Source organism: Trichosurus vulpecula, chromosome 3 (genome assembly GCF_011100635.1).
Source record: "Trichosurus vulpecula isolate mTriVul1 chromosome 3, mTriVul1.pri, whole genome shotgun sequence".
Classification (NCBI taxonomy): domain Eukaryota; kingdom Metazoa; phylum Chordata; class Mammalia; order Diprotodontia; family Phalangeridae; genus Trichosurus; species Trichosurus vulpecula.
Window position 1 is genome coordinate 162,023,238 of NC_050575.1, and position 16,462 is coordinate 162,039,699.

General features: G+C 40.8%; 1 protein-coding gene across 1 annotated transcript in view; it reads right to left on the reverse strand.

The window, feature by feature from the left end:
• DYNC2I2 (dynein 2 intermediate chain 2) overlaps positions 1–8,837 on the reverse strand; it is a 34,678-nt gene extending 25,841 nt beyond the window's left edge. The window contains exon 1 of the mRNA XM_036749402.1: positions 8,347–8,837. Within this exon, the coding sequence (XP_036605297.1) occupies positions 8,347–8,778 (432 nt within the window). The 5' untranslated portion in view covers positions 8,779–8,837. The remainder of the gene's footprint in view (positions 1–8,346) is intronic.
• Between the last annotated feature and the right edge of the window lie 7,625 nt (positions 8,838–16,462).

Genomic DNA, 16,462 nt, shown 5'->3' on the forward strand with positions numbered 1-16,462 from the left:
TAAACTCACACTTGCATTATCGGGATAGATTCATAACTGATCATTCTACTTCTAGTCTACCCCCCTCTGATCTATCCCATACGTCCTAATCTTCTTAAAGCACAATCCTGGTTAATCATCTCCCTTCCTCAAAAGTCTTCCATGACATCTCACTGCCTCCAGAAAGAAGCCCAAACTCCTCAGCCAAAGTAGTCATTACATAATGCTACTTTGTAGACCACCATCTTATTCCATATCCCATAATAAATTCAAATTGGGGACATGTCCTTGATATTAAAGATCATACTATAAAACAATTAGAAGAGAAGCATGGGTAGGATATGCATTCTTAAATAAAGGATAGAAGCAATTTCAAAAGATAAAAGAGATTGTTTTGATTACATGCAACTGAAAAGCTTCTACACAAAGAAAATGATGCACCTAGGACAAGAAGCAAAGTATAAATGTATATATGTATGTGTGTATAAATAAAAATTGTATATTACATATACACATATAAATGAAGAAAAGTCATTTCCCAATAGATAAGTTGTCTTAGGATATAAACAAAGAGTTCTCAAAGGTACCACAAACTATTAACAACCATATAAAAGAATGCTCAAAATCATTAATAAAAAGAGAAATGCAAATCAAAATAAGCCTGAGGTTTTGCCTCATGCTTTGCAAACTGGCAAAGATGATAAAATATACAAAGGGTCAATGTTGTAGGAAGAAGGGTACACTAAAGCATTGTTGGTAGAGTTGCAAATCACTATAACCATTTTGGAAAGCAGTTTGGAATTATGAAAATAAAGTGACTAAAAAGGCAGCTAGGTGGCGCAATGGATAGAGCACCAGGCCCAGAGTCTGGTATACTTGAGCTCAACTCTGGCCTTAAACAGTTACTTAGGCAAGTAATTTAATCTCTATCTCCTCAGTTTCCTCAACTGTAAAACTGGGGATAATAACAACACCTACCTTCTACGGTTGTTGTAAGCATCAAATGAGATATCTGTAGAATATTTAACACAGTGCCTAGAACATAATAGGCACTAAATGCTTTTTTCTTTCCTTTCTAAAATGTCCATACCCTTTAACCCAGAGATTCCATTACTAGGTTATTACCTCAAGGAGGCCACTGATAAGAAGAAAAACCTCATGTATGGAAAAATATTTATAGCAACACTTTTTGTGATAGCAAAGAGTTGGAAACAAAACACAAAGAGTACCACAAACACTGAGTTGCTCAGCCTGACTTTAAAGACTTTTCACAGTCTGATCTTTACCTAATTTTCCATCTTTATTTCCCAAAATAAACCCTATAATCTAGTCAAATCTGTCCACTTGCTGTCTCTGAAAACTTCTTCAATACTTCCAAAGATTTTTTTTATTTCATATTGAAGGTACTCTCTCCACCTCAGCCTCTCCCCATGCCTTAGTACTCGGTTTCATGGGTTGCTATACCTAAAAATATTCATCAGCCAGTGAGAAGTCTCTATATTCACTTAGTAGGTCTATCATTAACAAAAGTCCCTTCATCTAAGTCTTCTTCATCTCACAACTGGGATCATAAAAATCTCAAAATTGGAAAGGACCTCAGAGAACATCTAGCTCAACCCACACTAAACAAAAATCTCCTTAGCAGAAATAGTTAAATTGTCACACATTTGTGTAACAGAATGCGATAATACAAGGATTCTTAACCTGGGGCCTTTAAAAATAATTTAATTACTGTATTTCAATATAATTTTATTTATTTAAAAACAACATTCTGAGAAGAGGTTCATAAGCTTCCCCAGACTGCCCAAGGAAGCCGTGACACAAAAAGGTGAAGAAACAAATATGAGAAGCACAATAAAATCTAGAAAGCCCTTTCTGAAAGACTATAGTGTGAAAACTGTAATGGAGTGTCCACTAACTATAACCATAGCTGGTCACTACAACACTATATAGCCTATAGGAAAGAAGAACGAGAATGAATAGAGAATGATGAGGACTTAAAGGGCATTATAGAAAAAAAAAAACCTATTAGGATACTTTATGCATTAAATTAACTAATTTAAATGTAAATTATTACTAAGCATGATTAGTTGATTTTATTTATGTACAATGTTGTTTTTAATAAACCTTTTTTTAAAGATTTTCCCCAACAACATACCAGACAAATGGTCAGTCAACTAGTCTTTGTCTGAAGACATCCAGTGAGAGAGAACTCTAAGGCAGGAGGCTCATTTCACTTTTGGGCAGCTATAATTTTTTAAATAATATTATATTTTCCCCAGTTACATATAAAAACAATTTTTAACATTCATTTAAAAACATTTTTGAGGCCCAAATTTTCTCTCACCCTCATTCACCTCCCCCCTCCCTGACAGAGTAAGCAATTTGATACAGGTTATACATGTTCAATAATATAAAACATATTATCATATTAGTCATGTTATGAAAGAAGACACAGGCCCAAAGGGGGAAAAAAACACCAAAAAAATACAGTATGCTTCAATCTGCATTCCATCAGATCTTTCTCTGGAGGTAGATAGTATTTTTCATCATATGTCCTTTGGAATTATCTTAGATCACTGTATTGCTAAGAATAAGTCATTCACAGTTAATCATTGTACAGTATTGTTGTAACTGTGTACAATGTTCTCCTGTTTCTGCTCACTTCACTTTGCATCAGCTCATGTAAGTTTTTCCAGGTTTTTCTGAAACCTGTCTGTTCATCATTTCTTATAGCACAATAGTATTCCATTACATTCATATACCACAACTTGTTCAGCTATTCCCCAATTGATGGGCATCCCCTCAATTTTCAATTCTTTGACACCGCAAAAAGAGCTGCTATAAATATTTTTGTATAAATAGGTTCTTTCTCCCACCTTTTTTTAAATGTCTTTGGGATATATATTCCCAGAAATAGTATTGGGTAGCTAGAATTGTTAAGAAATTTTTCTTTGGTTCCCTTGAATGGCTTCTGCCCTCTAGAACAAAGCAGAATAAATCTAATCCTTCTTCATGTTACAGCTCTTCAGATACTTGAAGCTATAATGTAAGTCTCTTTTTTCCTCCAAGCCAAATACTCCCCAGTTTTTTCAACCAATACTCATTAGGTATGAGGCACCATCCTAGTTTACCTTCCCTTCAATGCCCTTCTTTTTACCAATATCCTTCCCTGAACGAGATGCTCAAAGTAGTACTCTGGATATGATCTGATGAGAGTATTACACAAGCCCACTAGTCCTAGACTGCTCCTCTCTTAATACAACCAAAGATTAGCTCAATTTGGCTACTATTGAGCTTGTGTCCCCTCAACCTCCCCACCCTACCCCCAACCCAGACCTCTGAGCTTTCATTCCCTTCCTGCTGTCTGAGCAACAAATAACATGGCTATCTAGCCAGGCCTCCCTGATCTTGTTTGTGACGCTGATTTTTTTTAACCAAAGTATAAGACTACATTTATCCTTATTAGATTTCAATTTATTATATCTGGCCTAATATTCTAGCTTGAAATGATCTTTTTTTTTTTTGGAGGGACGAAGGCAAGGCAATTGGGATTAAGTGACTTGCCCAAGGGCACACTGCTAGTAAGTGTGTCAAGTGTTTGAGGCCGGATTTGAACTCGAGTCCTCCTGACTCCAGGGCCGGTGCTCTACTCACTTCACCACCAAGCAGCCTAATGTAACAGTAAGGCGATAAATACAACATCAATGATAATCGTAAACATGCCTATGTAGTTCTGTATGACAAGGTATGAGAGACTCTCCATAAAGAAGGTAAAAGAAGTATAACATTTATTCAGACACCAGAAAACCATATCCCATAACCAAGTGCTCAGCTCCCACAGCCAGTCAGCCCACTTTATCATAACAGCAAGGAACTTAAAATACCATATCACAGCCTGGAGCCTGGCCATCCCAAAACCTCTCCAACCCCCCACTGGGGTCTTCCCAAAGACAAACTCACAGTGCAGCTAAGTCAGCTTGTTCAGTTCTAACAATCACGAGGCCGGCCATTAGCAGCCATAACTGTTCTCTCTCTCTCTCTTTCTCTCTCTCTCAGCATTTTCTGTGACATAACTTCCTTTTCTTGTCAGGAAGCTCCTCCCACCATATATGACTTAGGCTTCCTATGACATACGCAGGTTACATGGCCTATTAATGGGTGCTAATCAAATCTAAATTGCTATTACACTGCCCCAGAAATGAACTTTTTTGGATCTTGATTCTGTCATCCAGCAGGTTATCTATCCCTTCCAGCCTTGTTTCATCTACAAATTTGAAAGTCATACCACAAATAATTTATCCAAGTCACTGATTAAACATTATTAAAGCATTATTAAACTTCACAGAGCTTGGCACAGAATAGGGGGAAATGCACTAGAGACCTCTTTCCAAGTGTACTTCAACCCATTAAGGACTACCCGAGGTCATCATTCCACCAGTTCTGAATCCACTGAATTATGGCATCATCTATCCCACACCTCTCTGCCTTGTACACAAGAACAGCATGAGGGCCTTTGCCAAGTGCTTCCTTAAAACTAGGTAGAATACAGCTACTACACATTTCCTTGATACACCAGGAAACCTGTCAATAAAGGAACGTGAATCTGAAATGTCCTCCTGTTGATGAAACCATGATGGCTCTTGGTAATCTATGCTGCCTTTCATTGATGTTCACTATCCATCCCTTCAGGGCACTCCACTAGAGAATTCTAACAAAACTGACATCAACCCTTTAATGACTATTCTTTTAGTGTGTCCATCCACCCATGTTGTCTAGGCCATAAGTCTCCATCATTCCCATAAGAATAGCATGATACCTTGATGGAAAATGCCATCCACATCCAGAGAAAGGACTATAGAGTCTGAATGCAGATTGAAGCACACTGTTCTCTTTTTTTTCTTTCTCATGGTTTTTCCCTTTTGTTCTGATTCTTCTTTCACAACATGACTAATGTGGAAATATGTTTAATATGATTGTACACGTATAGCCTATATCAGATTGCTTGCCACCTTGGGGAGGAGGGAGAGGAGAGAGGGAGAAAAAAATTTAGAAGTCAAATTTTTATAAAAGTGAATGCTGAAAACTTTCTTTATATGTAATTGGAAAAAATAAAATACTATGAAGTGGGGGAAAAAGAAAGAAGGAAAAAAAAAAGGATAGCATGTTCTGATGACAGTAATAGCCAGAATTTATACAGCACCTGCAAGCACTTCACAAATATGATCTCATCTGATCCTCACAACAACACTGGGAGCTAGGTTCTATCCTCCTCTTTTTATGGTTGTGGAAACTGAAAGCAAACGCTTGCCCAAAATCACCCAGCTGGTAAGTGACTGGATTTAAACTGGGGTCTACATGATTCTTCCAAGCCCTGGCTGCCTAAAGGTTTTGCTAAAAATCTAAGTAAACTCTATAAACAGCATTGCCCTGATCTACCAAAGTTTTTAATATTGCCAAAAAAAGGAAATGAGATTGGTTTCAAATGAGCTGATCTTGATTTCATTGGCTCTTTTCTCTATTCGCTAACCAATCTTTTGATAATATTTTCAAGAATTTTACAGGGATTGAAATCAAGGCTATATATAGTATAAAGACTCTGTTCTCTTTCCCTTTATGAAAACAAGAAGAAAATTTGTCCTTCTCCAACCCTGCCTGCTCCTCTAGTTCTCCTCAACCTTTAAAAGATGTTTCTATCTTCTCATACTTACAGAAACCTGGTTTTCTCTGAAATATATTACATCCCTGGTCATCCTCTCTAGTACTGTGTGTTTTCTTCTTTGTCCCCTAACAGAATGGTGTAGGAGTAAGCATACTTCTTGCTACACACTTCTATTTCCAGACCCTCCCCCCATGCTGCCCTTGCTCAGTAAACTCTTCCTCCCTCTGTCTATAATACACTCTCCAGGTCTTTACTGTAGTCATCTGCTATCATCTGCCAGACTAGGAATCATATTCCCTCTTTTCAACATAATAATAATAATAGCAACTGATATTTATGTATTGCTTTAAAGTTTACAAAACATTGTACATACATTATCTCATCTGAGTCTCATGACATCCCTCAGGACAGGAGTAACAGAAAACAACAACAAAAGACTCCAGAACTCTAATCAATGTAGTGACCAATTTTAATTTCAGAAGATTAAAGGTGAGGCCCGTGTCCCTCCTCTTGACAGAACAGTGGTTTAGTATAGGTGTGGAAGAAGGCAAAGATTTTTGGACATGGCCGATATGTTGATGTATTTTCTGAATTGTACTTATTTCTTATAAGGGAAGAGTTGGGAGCGGGGAGTAGTCATCAGGAAATCACAGTGATATAAAAAAGAACACAAAACACGGTTTTAAAAAGGAGTTAAGTGTTTTGTCTACTTCCACTTCACCTAAGAAAGGCCCCAAGGAAATCAAGACATTACTCTCATTTGAGATCTATCTTCCCCAGTAAACATCTGTATATGCTGGGAGGGGAGGTAAGATGAACATAGGTAGGGAGTATCAGGGACATGTTTGCTATCGATCAATAGGTATATATGACATTACACAAGATATAAAGAAGCATAAAAGATAGGGAAGCACAGAACTCTTAACATGTTAAGACCTAGATGAGATTTTGGAGTGTTAACCTAACCCCCTCATTTTACAAAGGAAGAAACTGAGACCCAGGATAGAGGTAGTGAGGTACAGGAGAAAGAACACCCAACATGGAGTGCTACATCTGGTGTCACTAGGCCTAGGTTTGAATGCCAACTCTGCTACTTATCACTACGGTTTACCTTAAGCAAGTCTCTTACCCATTCTGGGCCTGCTTTCTCATCTGGTAAATGAGAGAGTTGGATTAGAAGACCCTAAGGGCCCTTCCACTTTCAGATCTATGACTTTTCTGAGGTCAGTGTGTTAAATGGTAAAGTCAGTGGTAACACCAAAACTTATAGTCTAATTGGGGATACAGGACAAATTTTTTTTAAATAAATAAATGCAGAGCAGTGGATAATTAAGTATCAAATGAGTGCTACAGGTAATAAATGAAGAGTTCGGAGGCAGAGTTCAATTCGGTCAGCAAAACTGTTGCTCAAACAAGACAAGACAGAAGTCCCAGGGAGCAACAAGAAAGGAGGAAATTATCCTAAAGGCTAGCCCTTGAGCCTGCCTCCCTTGGAGCCCAAGTTGGGGGGAAACTGGTGAGCTGGGAACTGTCGTTTTATATAATTTAGCTTTGGGGAATATTTTGAAAGTCTCAACTCCCCTTGTTGGGGGACCCAAGCTCTGGCAACTTTTAGAAGGCCAAACAACAGCAAGAATGACTGGAAAACTGAGCAGAAAGTAAAGTGCCCCAGCATTAAAAGAAGTTGGTGACATTCTTGAAACCAGAAAGCATAAAGTTTGTTGGAAAGAAAGAACAACACAATCCAAAAACTTTGGAACCGAATGAGACCATAAAATTCAAACCCTTCATTTGACGGAGGAAACAGGCCTAAACAGGATTAAGTGACTTATTTGAAGTTGCAGTGCTGGTTAGCAGCAGAGCCAGGACTAAAACCGAAGCCCCTGCTCCAGACTGCTTTCCCCTTAGAAACAAGAAACTCTCTTCTGGCTCTTTCTGACCAACCAAAACCAGTTCACTTCCTTAGAGACAGATGCAACCTGCCAGCTGGGGCATTCTGCTGCCACCGCCAGCCCCCAGGGCTATGCCTTTTTCAGAAGGAGCTGTCCACCCTGGCCTCCACCGCAATAGGTCAGGCAGAGCTCTCCGTCATTTACGAATCTGTACACTCTTTCTAAATCCACATAGATACCCTGCTTGTGCTACCTGTTCGGAAAGCAATGTTTACTATTGTAACAGAAGTCCCAAAACCCAGACTTGTTACACTAGAGAGCGTTATTTTCATTTGATTTCAATTTAGAATCACCAATTTAGGTCATGGAGACTGTGTGCGTTTATTTTATACACACTTATATGTGCACATGTCGTTTCTGCCAATAAAATTTAGGTTCCTTGGGAGTAAGGACTGTTTATTTCTTTTTTTTTTTTTTGTATCTGCAACCCCTTCGCCTCGCACGTCACCTGGCATACAGTAGGGGCTTAATAAATGCTTGTTGCTTGAGTCCAATGCCAACTATCCACTCCCTGACCTATTTTACAGATGAGGTAACTTAAGTCCAAGAGAAGAAAGTGCCTCTTCCTAAGTTAAACAGTAAAAAGAGGGGCAGGGCTAAGAGCCTGGGAGGGGGGACAGGATGGGAGCCGGTGGGGGGGGGGGAAGTGGGTCGGAACCTTGGGGCCGGGGGGCGTTATTGGGGGCACCGAGGGGAGGGAAGTGGGTTTCGCCACTTGTACTTCGGGGCGGGGAGTCCCCCCCACACACTCACCGGTTCACTCCGGATCTCCAGGGACCCTCTCCAGAGGGAGGGCACCGTGGCCCCGTCCAGGGTCTCGTCCCGCAACATGCCGGGAGCCTGGCCGGGGCCAGTGCCGGAGTCGGGGCCTGGGGTGTAGATAGGGTCAGGATCGGTGCCGAAGTCAAGATCGGGGCCGGGTTCAGGATCGGGGTTGGGCTCGGGATCTGGGCTGGGGCCCTGGTAGGCGCCTGAGTCAAGATTGCGCTCTCGGTCAGGGTGGGGACAGGGGCGGGGGCGGAGGTAGAGGTTCGAGCCTGAGCAGGGGCTCGGATCAGGGTTGGGCCCCCAACCTAGATGGGGCCCAGGGTCAGATTCGGGACGCCGGGGATTCTGGGCGTCTCGGTTCTTCCCTCGCCGCCAGCTTCTACTATTTGGCCTCGCCCTACGCCCAGAGGTTTCCATGGAGACGGATCCCGCCCTCCTCCTCGCCCCTTAGAGGCTGGCGCCTCCTGATGACGCCCTGCACCAGGGCCCCGGGCGAGGACTGATGCCTTTGCCGCCATCTTAACCGTGGGCAAGTTTCCTCCTGCTCGGAGGACTTCACTTCCGAGAAAGGTGGCGCGATGGCCTTGAGCGGACTAGCAGATCTAGGAGGGGCGGGAAAGAGGAAGGCTCAGCGCTTATTTGATGTATACGAGACAGTGGGCCAGCCAGTACCAGGCTCTAAGATGGCGGCGAAGGGGAAGGTCGCTTGGGAGGCACCCGGCGAGGGCGGGGGGCTGCGGTAGCGGCTGCGGCAGCTGAGTGGAGGGCGCGCAGGAGCCTGCAGCGCCCGAGGGCTGGCCTTGGAAAGGCTCGTCTCTTACTACAGCGTGACCTTGGGCAAATCCCTTCCCCTTCCCGGACCTCGGCTTCCCCAGCTTTAAAAGCGGGGGTGGGGGGGGGTGAGGGGGAGGGCCCGCTCTGGTTCCTAGGACCTCCCCCCTTCCCCCAGTCCTGCGGTGTGCCAAGAAAACCACAGTAAATCTCAAACTGGACCCCAGGCATCCGCCGCCCAGCCGAGACTCAGCCTAAGTCTACGAAAACCTGCTAAGTGCCAGGCCCGAGTTCTCCAAAAAAGAGGAATGCAGAACTGAAATAATGGTACCAGCTGGCCTTGATGATAGAGTTTTAGGTTTTGCAAAGCGCTGTGCACGTTATCTTCCTTTAAGTGCCAAGATCTTCCTCAGCCCCTCTTAATTCTAGTCATTTCTCTCTGTTAATTATTTCCTATTTTTTTGCATATAGTTTTCTTTGTATATATTTGTCCACTTCGTGGTCTCCCCTGTTGGAACGCAAGCTCTTTGAGAGGAGGGCCTTTGTTTTGCCTCTTTATATTTAGCACGGAGCCTGGCACATTTCTTGTTCAGTCGTTTTTTCAGCCCTGTCAGACTCCGCGACTCTATTTGGGGTTTTCTTGGCAAAGACATTGGAGTGGTTTGCCATTTCCTTCTCCAGTCCATTTCGCAGACGAGGAAACTGAGGCAAACAGGGTTAAGTGATTTGCTTAGGGTCACACAGCTAGTGTCTGAAGTTGATGAATTGATATAAAAGGTTTAATAATACTATTAAATTATATAAAATATAAAAACCAAAAGTTTAACAACAAAGGCATATCGATTGATCTCATTTGATAACCCATGTGCAAATAAGATAGGAACTTGACGTTTATAATGGGGTAATCAATCAGTAATCATTTCTTAAGTCCCTACTTAAGAAGTCTGTCCCTAGGGCTAGGATCTAGGAAAACAAAGATAAAAATGAAAGAGTACCTGCCTGCTCTTAAAGAACTTAACATTCTATCAGTCAATCAACCCACAAGCCTTTATTAAACTGCGGGCTAAGTCAAGGAAGGCCGTCTGAAAGAAAATGCCTGCCCACGAGAAGCTTTCATTCAATCAGGAAACCACAAAGGACAATAGCTTTCAATGGGCCAGGCCACAAAATCTACCGCATCAAATGACTCAACTCACCTTGTACAGTAATCCCGTCTCAGGGGTTGGGGGTGGGGGGGTCCTTGCTCAGGGCCAGCTTGAAAATCTGTATAAAATTTTTCTGGCCCTCCCTTAGTACCAGAGAAGAAGTTAGAATTTTTTCTTTTTCTTTTATGGAGTGTTTACAGTATAGTACTTTATTGTAAATTTTGAGTTGATATTACACAATATCATACACATATTTTATGCGTTTCTGAGCTTCTAAACTTTTTCTGTGTTGTCTCATGGCTTTTGCAATGTCGTCTGCGGCTTCTACAAAACTTCCAAAAAATTCACATTTAATTTCTTATGCCGACCTTCGATATACCAACCTCCTTCACTTTCCAAATTAACATTCATTCTACCACCATCTGCTTTACCTACCGTATAATCTCCCCTCTCTCCACCCGGTCTCACTCCTCCCTTCAATCTCTTGCTCTGTTCTCAATAATCAAATCAATACTACCATTGTTCCTGGGAAGGGCGAATCATAGACTGCCCCAAAGATTAATTCGCTATCCAGGTGATTCTGTCCTCCCCCCAGCCCCAGCCAGAAGTCCCAGATATATCTGTCTCCTTTAAAATGTAAATTCTTTGAGGAAAAAAAGACTGTTGCAGGTTTGTTTGTTTTTGGTATCCCCATTTAATACCAAGTCAGTAATGTATTAGGTTATCAGAGGATGTAGATATGTACACCCTGCTAGGGAATGATGACAATATTTGAGAGAAGTATGCTGCATGTAGCAAATGTTTAATAGATGTTTTTTAGTAAATGGAAACAGGAAATATATAAAAAATAGAAAGGGGGAGAGGCACTAGCATGGAGGAAAGGGGGAGAGGTTACATATAGGATGTAGCATTTGAATTGAGTTTTAAAGGAAACCAGAGACTCTAAGAAGTAGGGGTGAGGAGGGAGTATATTCCAGGCATTGGGGAAAGTCAGTCGACAATCGTTATTTAGAGCTTACTGTGTTCCAGACTCTGTGCTAAAGGCTAGGGAGATATATATATATATATATATTTTTTTTTTTTTAAGTGAAAACTTGGTCCCTGCCCTCTCTGGGAATTTACATTCTAATGGGGAAACAACATTAGAGTAACTATCTATGAGTGTATGAGTGTCTTGCAAAGCCAGGAGTCCAAGTGAAAAGGGAGTGCGTTTCAGGCGTGGGGGGACGGCCAACAAAAGAGCAAAAGTTGAGAGATGGAGTATTGTGTTAAAACAGCAAGAAGGCCAGTGCCACTGAATCATAAAGTACCAGGAGAGGAGCAGAGTATAAAATGAATGGAAAGGTAGGAAGGGGTCAAGTTATGTAGCGATTTAAAAGACCAACAGAGGATTTATATTTGATCCTGGAGGTAATAAGGAGCTATTGGAGTTTATTGAATAAGAAAGTGACATGGCCACTTTAAGTTTCAGGACGATCCTTTCTGCAACGAGTAAAAGGGTGGATTGTAGTGGGGAGAAACAGCAAGCTATTGTAATAGTCCAGGCATTAGGTGATAAGAGCATGCACCAGGATAGCTGCTGTGTAAGAGTGGGAAAAGGGATATGTAGAAGAGATGTTATAAACGTAGAAGCCACGTTTGGAAGTGGATTGAATACATGGGGTAGATGCAAATGAATTGAGGATAACACCCAGGTTTTGAACTTGGGCAACAGGAAGGATAATGGTGCCCTCCAAAATAATAGGGAAGTTCAGAAGAGGGGAAGGTTTAGGGGGTAAGATAATCAGTTCTGTTGTGGATATGTTGAATTTGAGATGTGTATAGGACATCCAGTTCAAACAGCCATTTGATGGTGTGAGACTGGATGTCAGGAGAGAGGTTAGAGCTAGATTTTTTAAAATCTATATACCATCCATATAGGGATGATAATTGAATCCCTGGGAGTTGTTAAAATCAACAAGAGAGATAGTATAGAGTAGTTCTCTTTGAACCCCTAAGAGTGTCCTGTTGGATTAAAAACTATTTTCTTTATAATACTAAAAAGTTTTTTGCCTATTAAAATTCTCCTTCCCTTTCCAGCTACATATCCATATGAAGTCACTTTTTCTTCATATATGTCAACCAAAACAACATATCAAAACAGATCAAATACAAAAACATATATGAGACTCTGGCAGAGATTTGCAAAAATATGTAGAATGATGATGCTACTCTTCTCACTAAGTTTTTTTTTTTTGTTTTGGAAAATAGTTATTTTTCATTTGAAATGTTATTTATATTAGCATGTTATGATAGGTTTGTAATTTTTAATGATTAGTTTTAATTTCTAATACAATAAACATTGATGAAAACTCACGTAAACAAAAGCTTTTTGAGATCTACAATAATTTTTAAGAGTGTAAAGGGATCCTGAGAACAAAAAGGTTGAGAATCACTGGTGCAGAGGCAGAAGAGAAAAGAGCCCAGGACAGAACCTTGGGGGACACACACGGTTATTGAGCATGAACATCACCTAGACAGAGAACCAATAAAGGAAAGTGAGAAGGAGAAATGATACAAGTAGGAGAACCAGAAGAGAACAGTATGATGCAGGGATGGGGAACCTTCAGCCTGGAGGCTACATGTGGCCTTGAGGCCTCAGGGAAGATTCTAGTCAGAGGCCACAAGTTCCCCATCCCTGGTATAATGAATACCTAGAGAGGAGAAAGTATCCTGGAAGAAAGGGTAGTTGGCAGAGTCAAAAGCTTCAGACAGGTAAAAAAGGCTAGATAACAATTAAGAGAAAACCATTAAATTTGAAAACTAATATCATTGGTTTTCACTAGAAAGGACGATTTCCGTCAAATGTTGAGGTCAGAATGCAGAGGTTTTGGAAGAGAAACAGAGGAGAGGAAGTATTGATTGCAGGCAGCTTTTTCAAAGACTTTAGCCATGAAAGAGAGTAGAGATGTAATATGGTAGCTGGTGGGCAAGATGAAAAGTGAAAAGTTTTTAAGGATGGAGGAGACATGGCCATGTCTGTAGGCAGCAGGGAAGTAGACAGACAGAGAGAGTGAAAAACAGAGAAAGAGTGCAGGAAATAGAGGTAGTCTTCTAGAGAAGAGACAGAAGAGGGGATCAAACGTTTATGTAGAGAGATTTACCTTGGCAAGGGGAACAAGCACCTCTTCCTGTGAACCGAGGGTGAAGGAAGAGAGCGTGAGCACATATAAGGGACTAGAGAAGAAGAGGAGGAGAGGAGAAGGAGCTTTTAGAGAATGGTCTCAGCTTTTTCAGTATGAGGCAAGGTCTTTAGTTGAGAGAGTGGGAGGAAGGGAATCCATGAGAGGCTTGAGGGATGAAAAGTGTTAGGAATAACTACTGTAGTAATAGCAAATTGATTAGGAAGGTATAAAAGGATTGCCTTGCTGCAGTGAGCTGAAATTATGTAACGTAAATTTGCGCTGGGTCATTGCCAGTCATCTTGACTTATGTCTTGCCACTGGACTCTGATGACTCCAGAGGAGAGAGTGAGGCTGATAATCTTGCACAGCTCTGCCTCACTTAGATCCAATTCGCTAGCAAGTCAACACATCACTCTTATGACATCAGTGGTCCTCTTCCAAGAATGAAGGACAAACAATGACATAAATTTGTTATGGAGAAATGGAACGCTCTGTATAAGGAAGAGTAGGAAAGCCAGTTTGGTTGGACACTAAAAAGTCTAGAAAGAGAGGTTGGGGCCAAGAAGTGAATGGCTTTAAATACCCAACTGAGGAGTTTGCAGTTGATCCCAGAGATGGTTGGGAACCATGCCATTGGAGTTTATTGAACAGGGGATGACATGGTCAGAACTGTACTTTAGGAAAAATCACTTTCTGCAGTTCTCTAGAGGGGAAAGACATAATGCAGGGAGATAAATTGGGAGGCTATTGTCCAAGTGAGGTGGTGATGGGAGCCTGAGCTAGGGTAGGCAGCTGTGTGAGTAAAGAGATGGAGACTAATATGAGGAATGTTGTGGAAGTAAACTCAACAAAACTTTGCCAAGTCACGTGGCCACTGATTGGATATTTAGGGTGAGGGAGAATGAGGAATGAAAGATGACGCCAGGATTTTTCCATACTGGGTGAATTAAAAAATAGTAATGTCCTTGACAAAAATAATGAGAGTTACATGTGCTCACTCATTTGGTCACTTCTAACCACAGGTCAGAAATTGGGGCAACTGGAGCAATGAACACGCATAGGCAGAAATAGACACATCCTGGCCCATTCAAGAGGGAGTTTATAGACAATGTTCCTGAATTCTAACCTCCTGTGTAAAGTAAGGATTTTCGTTTTCTAGACAATGTGATCCCGGAATCTAAACTTTTAGCCAGTGAAGGATGATTTCTTCATCAGTGCCAACTTTAGAGTTTTCCTCACAAGTCTTACAGTCTTATGATCCAGCCATTTGGAGAAGAACTCCCTAGGCAGGGTAATATGAAATGTAGCCTTTGAGTAAGAAAACAGAGATTTTCTGGGCAGTGTCAGCCTTAATGGTCACTTCAGGAATAGCTCCAAACTCCATAGAAGGCAACTCTGCCCTTCTTTGCAGATGTAGGGGACCAGGTATATAGAACATGGCATGTAACATCAGACTTTTTCCATGTGTTAGGTGGTTTTGATGAATTTTTTTCCTTTTATTTATTCTTTGTTGTAGGAGATTTCTCTCTGGATGGAGAAGAGGGAATAACACATCAGAAAATGTAGATGATGTAAAAAAAAAAACATCAATAAAATTATTTTTTAAAGTAGCCAAAAGATAGTAATAATCAATGTTGGATGGGTTGTAGAAAGTTAAACATGATAACGCATTGTCGGGGGCGGGGGGCTGTGTTTCAGTCATTTTGAAAGGCAATTTGAAATTATGTGAATAAAATGACCATGTCCTTTGACCCAGAGATTCTCTGTCAGGCATATACCTCAATGAGAACATTGATAAGAAGAAAGTTTCCATATACACAAAAATATTTACAGCAACATTTTTTGTGGTAGCAAATAACTGGATGCAATGTAAATGTAAATGTCCATCAAATGGGAAAAAGCTAAACAAATTGTGGTATACAAATAGTGGAACATTATTATGTTGTAAAACTAATGGATATGATGAATATATACATGTTCATGGAAAGATTTAAACGAATTGATACAGAATGAAGTAAGCTGAACCAAGAAAATAATATACACAATGACAACAATATAAAAGCAAAGAACAACCACAAAACATTCAAAAGTGAAATGTTGCAAAATTTCAAAGAACAAATATGGCCCCAAAGAAGACAAACAGGGAGAGAGCTCCTTCCCACTCCTCCTTGCAGAAGTGGGAGGTTGTAAAACATTGCATACATTTTCAGATCTTTTTTGATTTATTGAACAGTTTTGCTGATTTTTTTTTCCTCTTTTTTTCCCTTTTAAAAAAGTATTTGTTTTGCAGGATAACTCACTGGAAGAGAGGAGGGGAGGACTAGCAAATTGGGAAGGATTTTAGGAGAAATTTAGGTGATATAAAAACAAAAGATATAAATTTTTTTTTAATTAAGTAGCCTCAAGATTGAGAGTTCAGAGATCAAGCCCTGAAACATAGAAAAAGGAATCTCCTGAGCATTGGTGCCTCTTAGAAAAGAAAAAGATTGTCCACATCGCCCCTGCCCACGGACAGCAGAGCCACAACAAGTCCTGAGGACTTTGCCATATACCAACCCCTGCTGCTATTACTGTTAGTTATTCAAACAGAGCAGCATCAAAGGAGAAGGGTTGTTCATATAGCAGCACTAAGTGTGTTTCCTTTCTTGGGGGTTGTCTAAAGCACATGGGGAATTACGAGTCTTAGGGGGCACTAGGTAGGATCCTGTAAGAGAGCTAGGGATTCATGTAATATCTATCACCAATGTCTCAGAGGCAATCTCAAATTTTGTCATGTCATGGGAGCAACATTTAAACCAAGGTTTCTTAACCATTTTTGTCTCAAGGACACTCCCTTGACCCCTTGGTGTAGCTTATGATCCTCTTCTCAGAATATTGCTGTTGTTTAAAAAATATATATCTCTCTCTCCCACTGCCCCCCACATGGACAATTTTAAAAAGAAAAAGAAAGTCCTCATAGCAAATATGCATAATCAAGCAAAACAAATTGTCTTATTGGCCATGTCCAAAAGTGTATGTCTC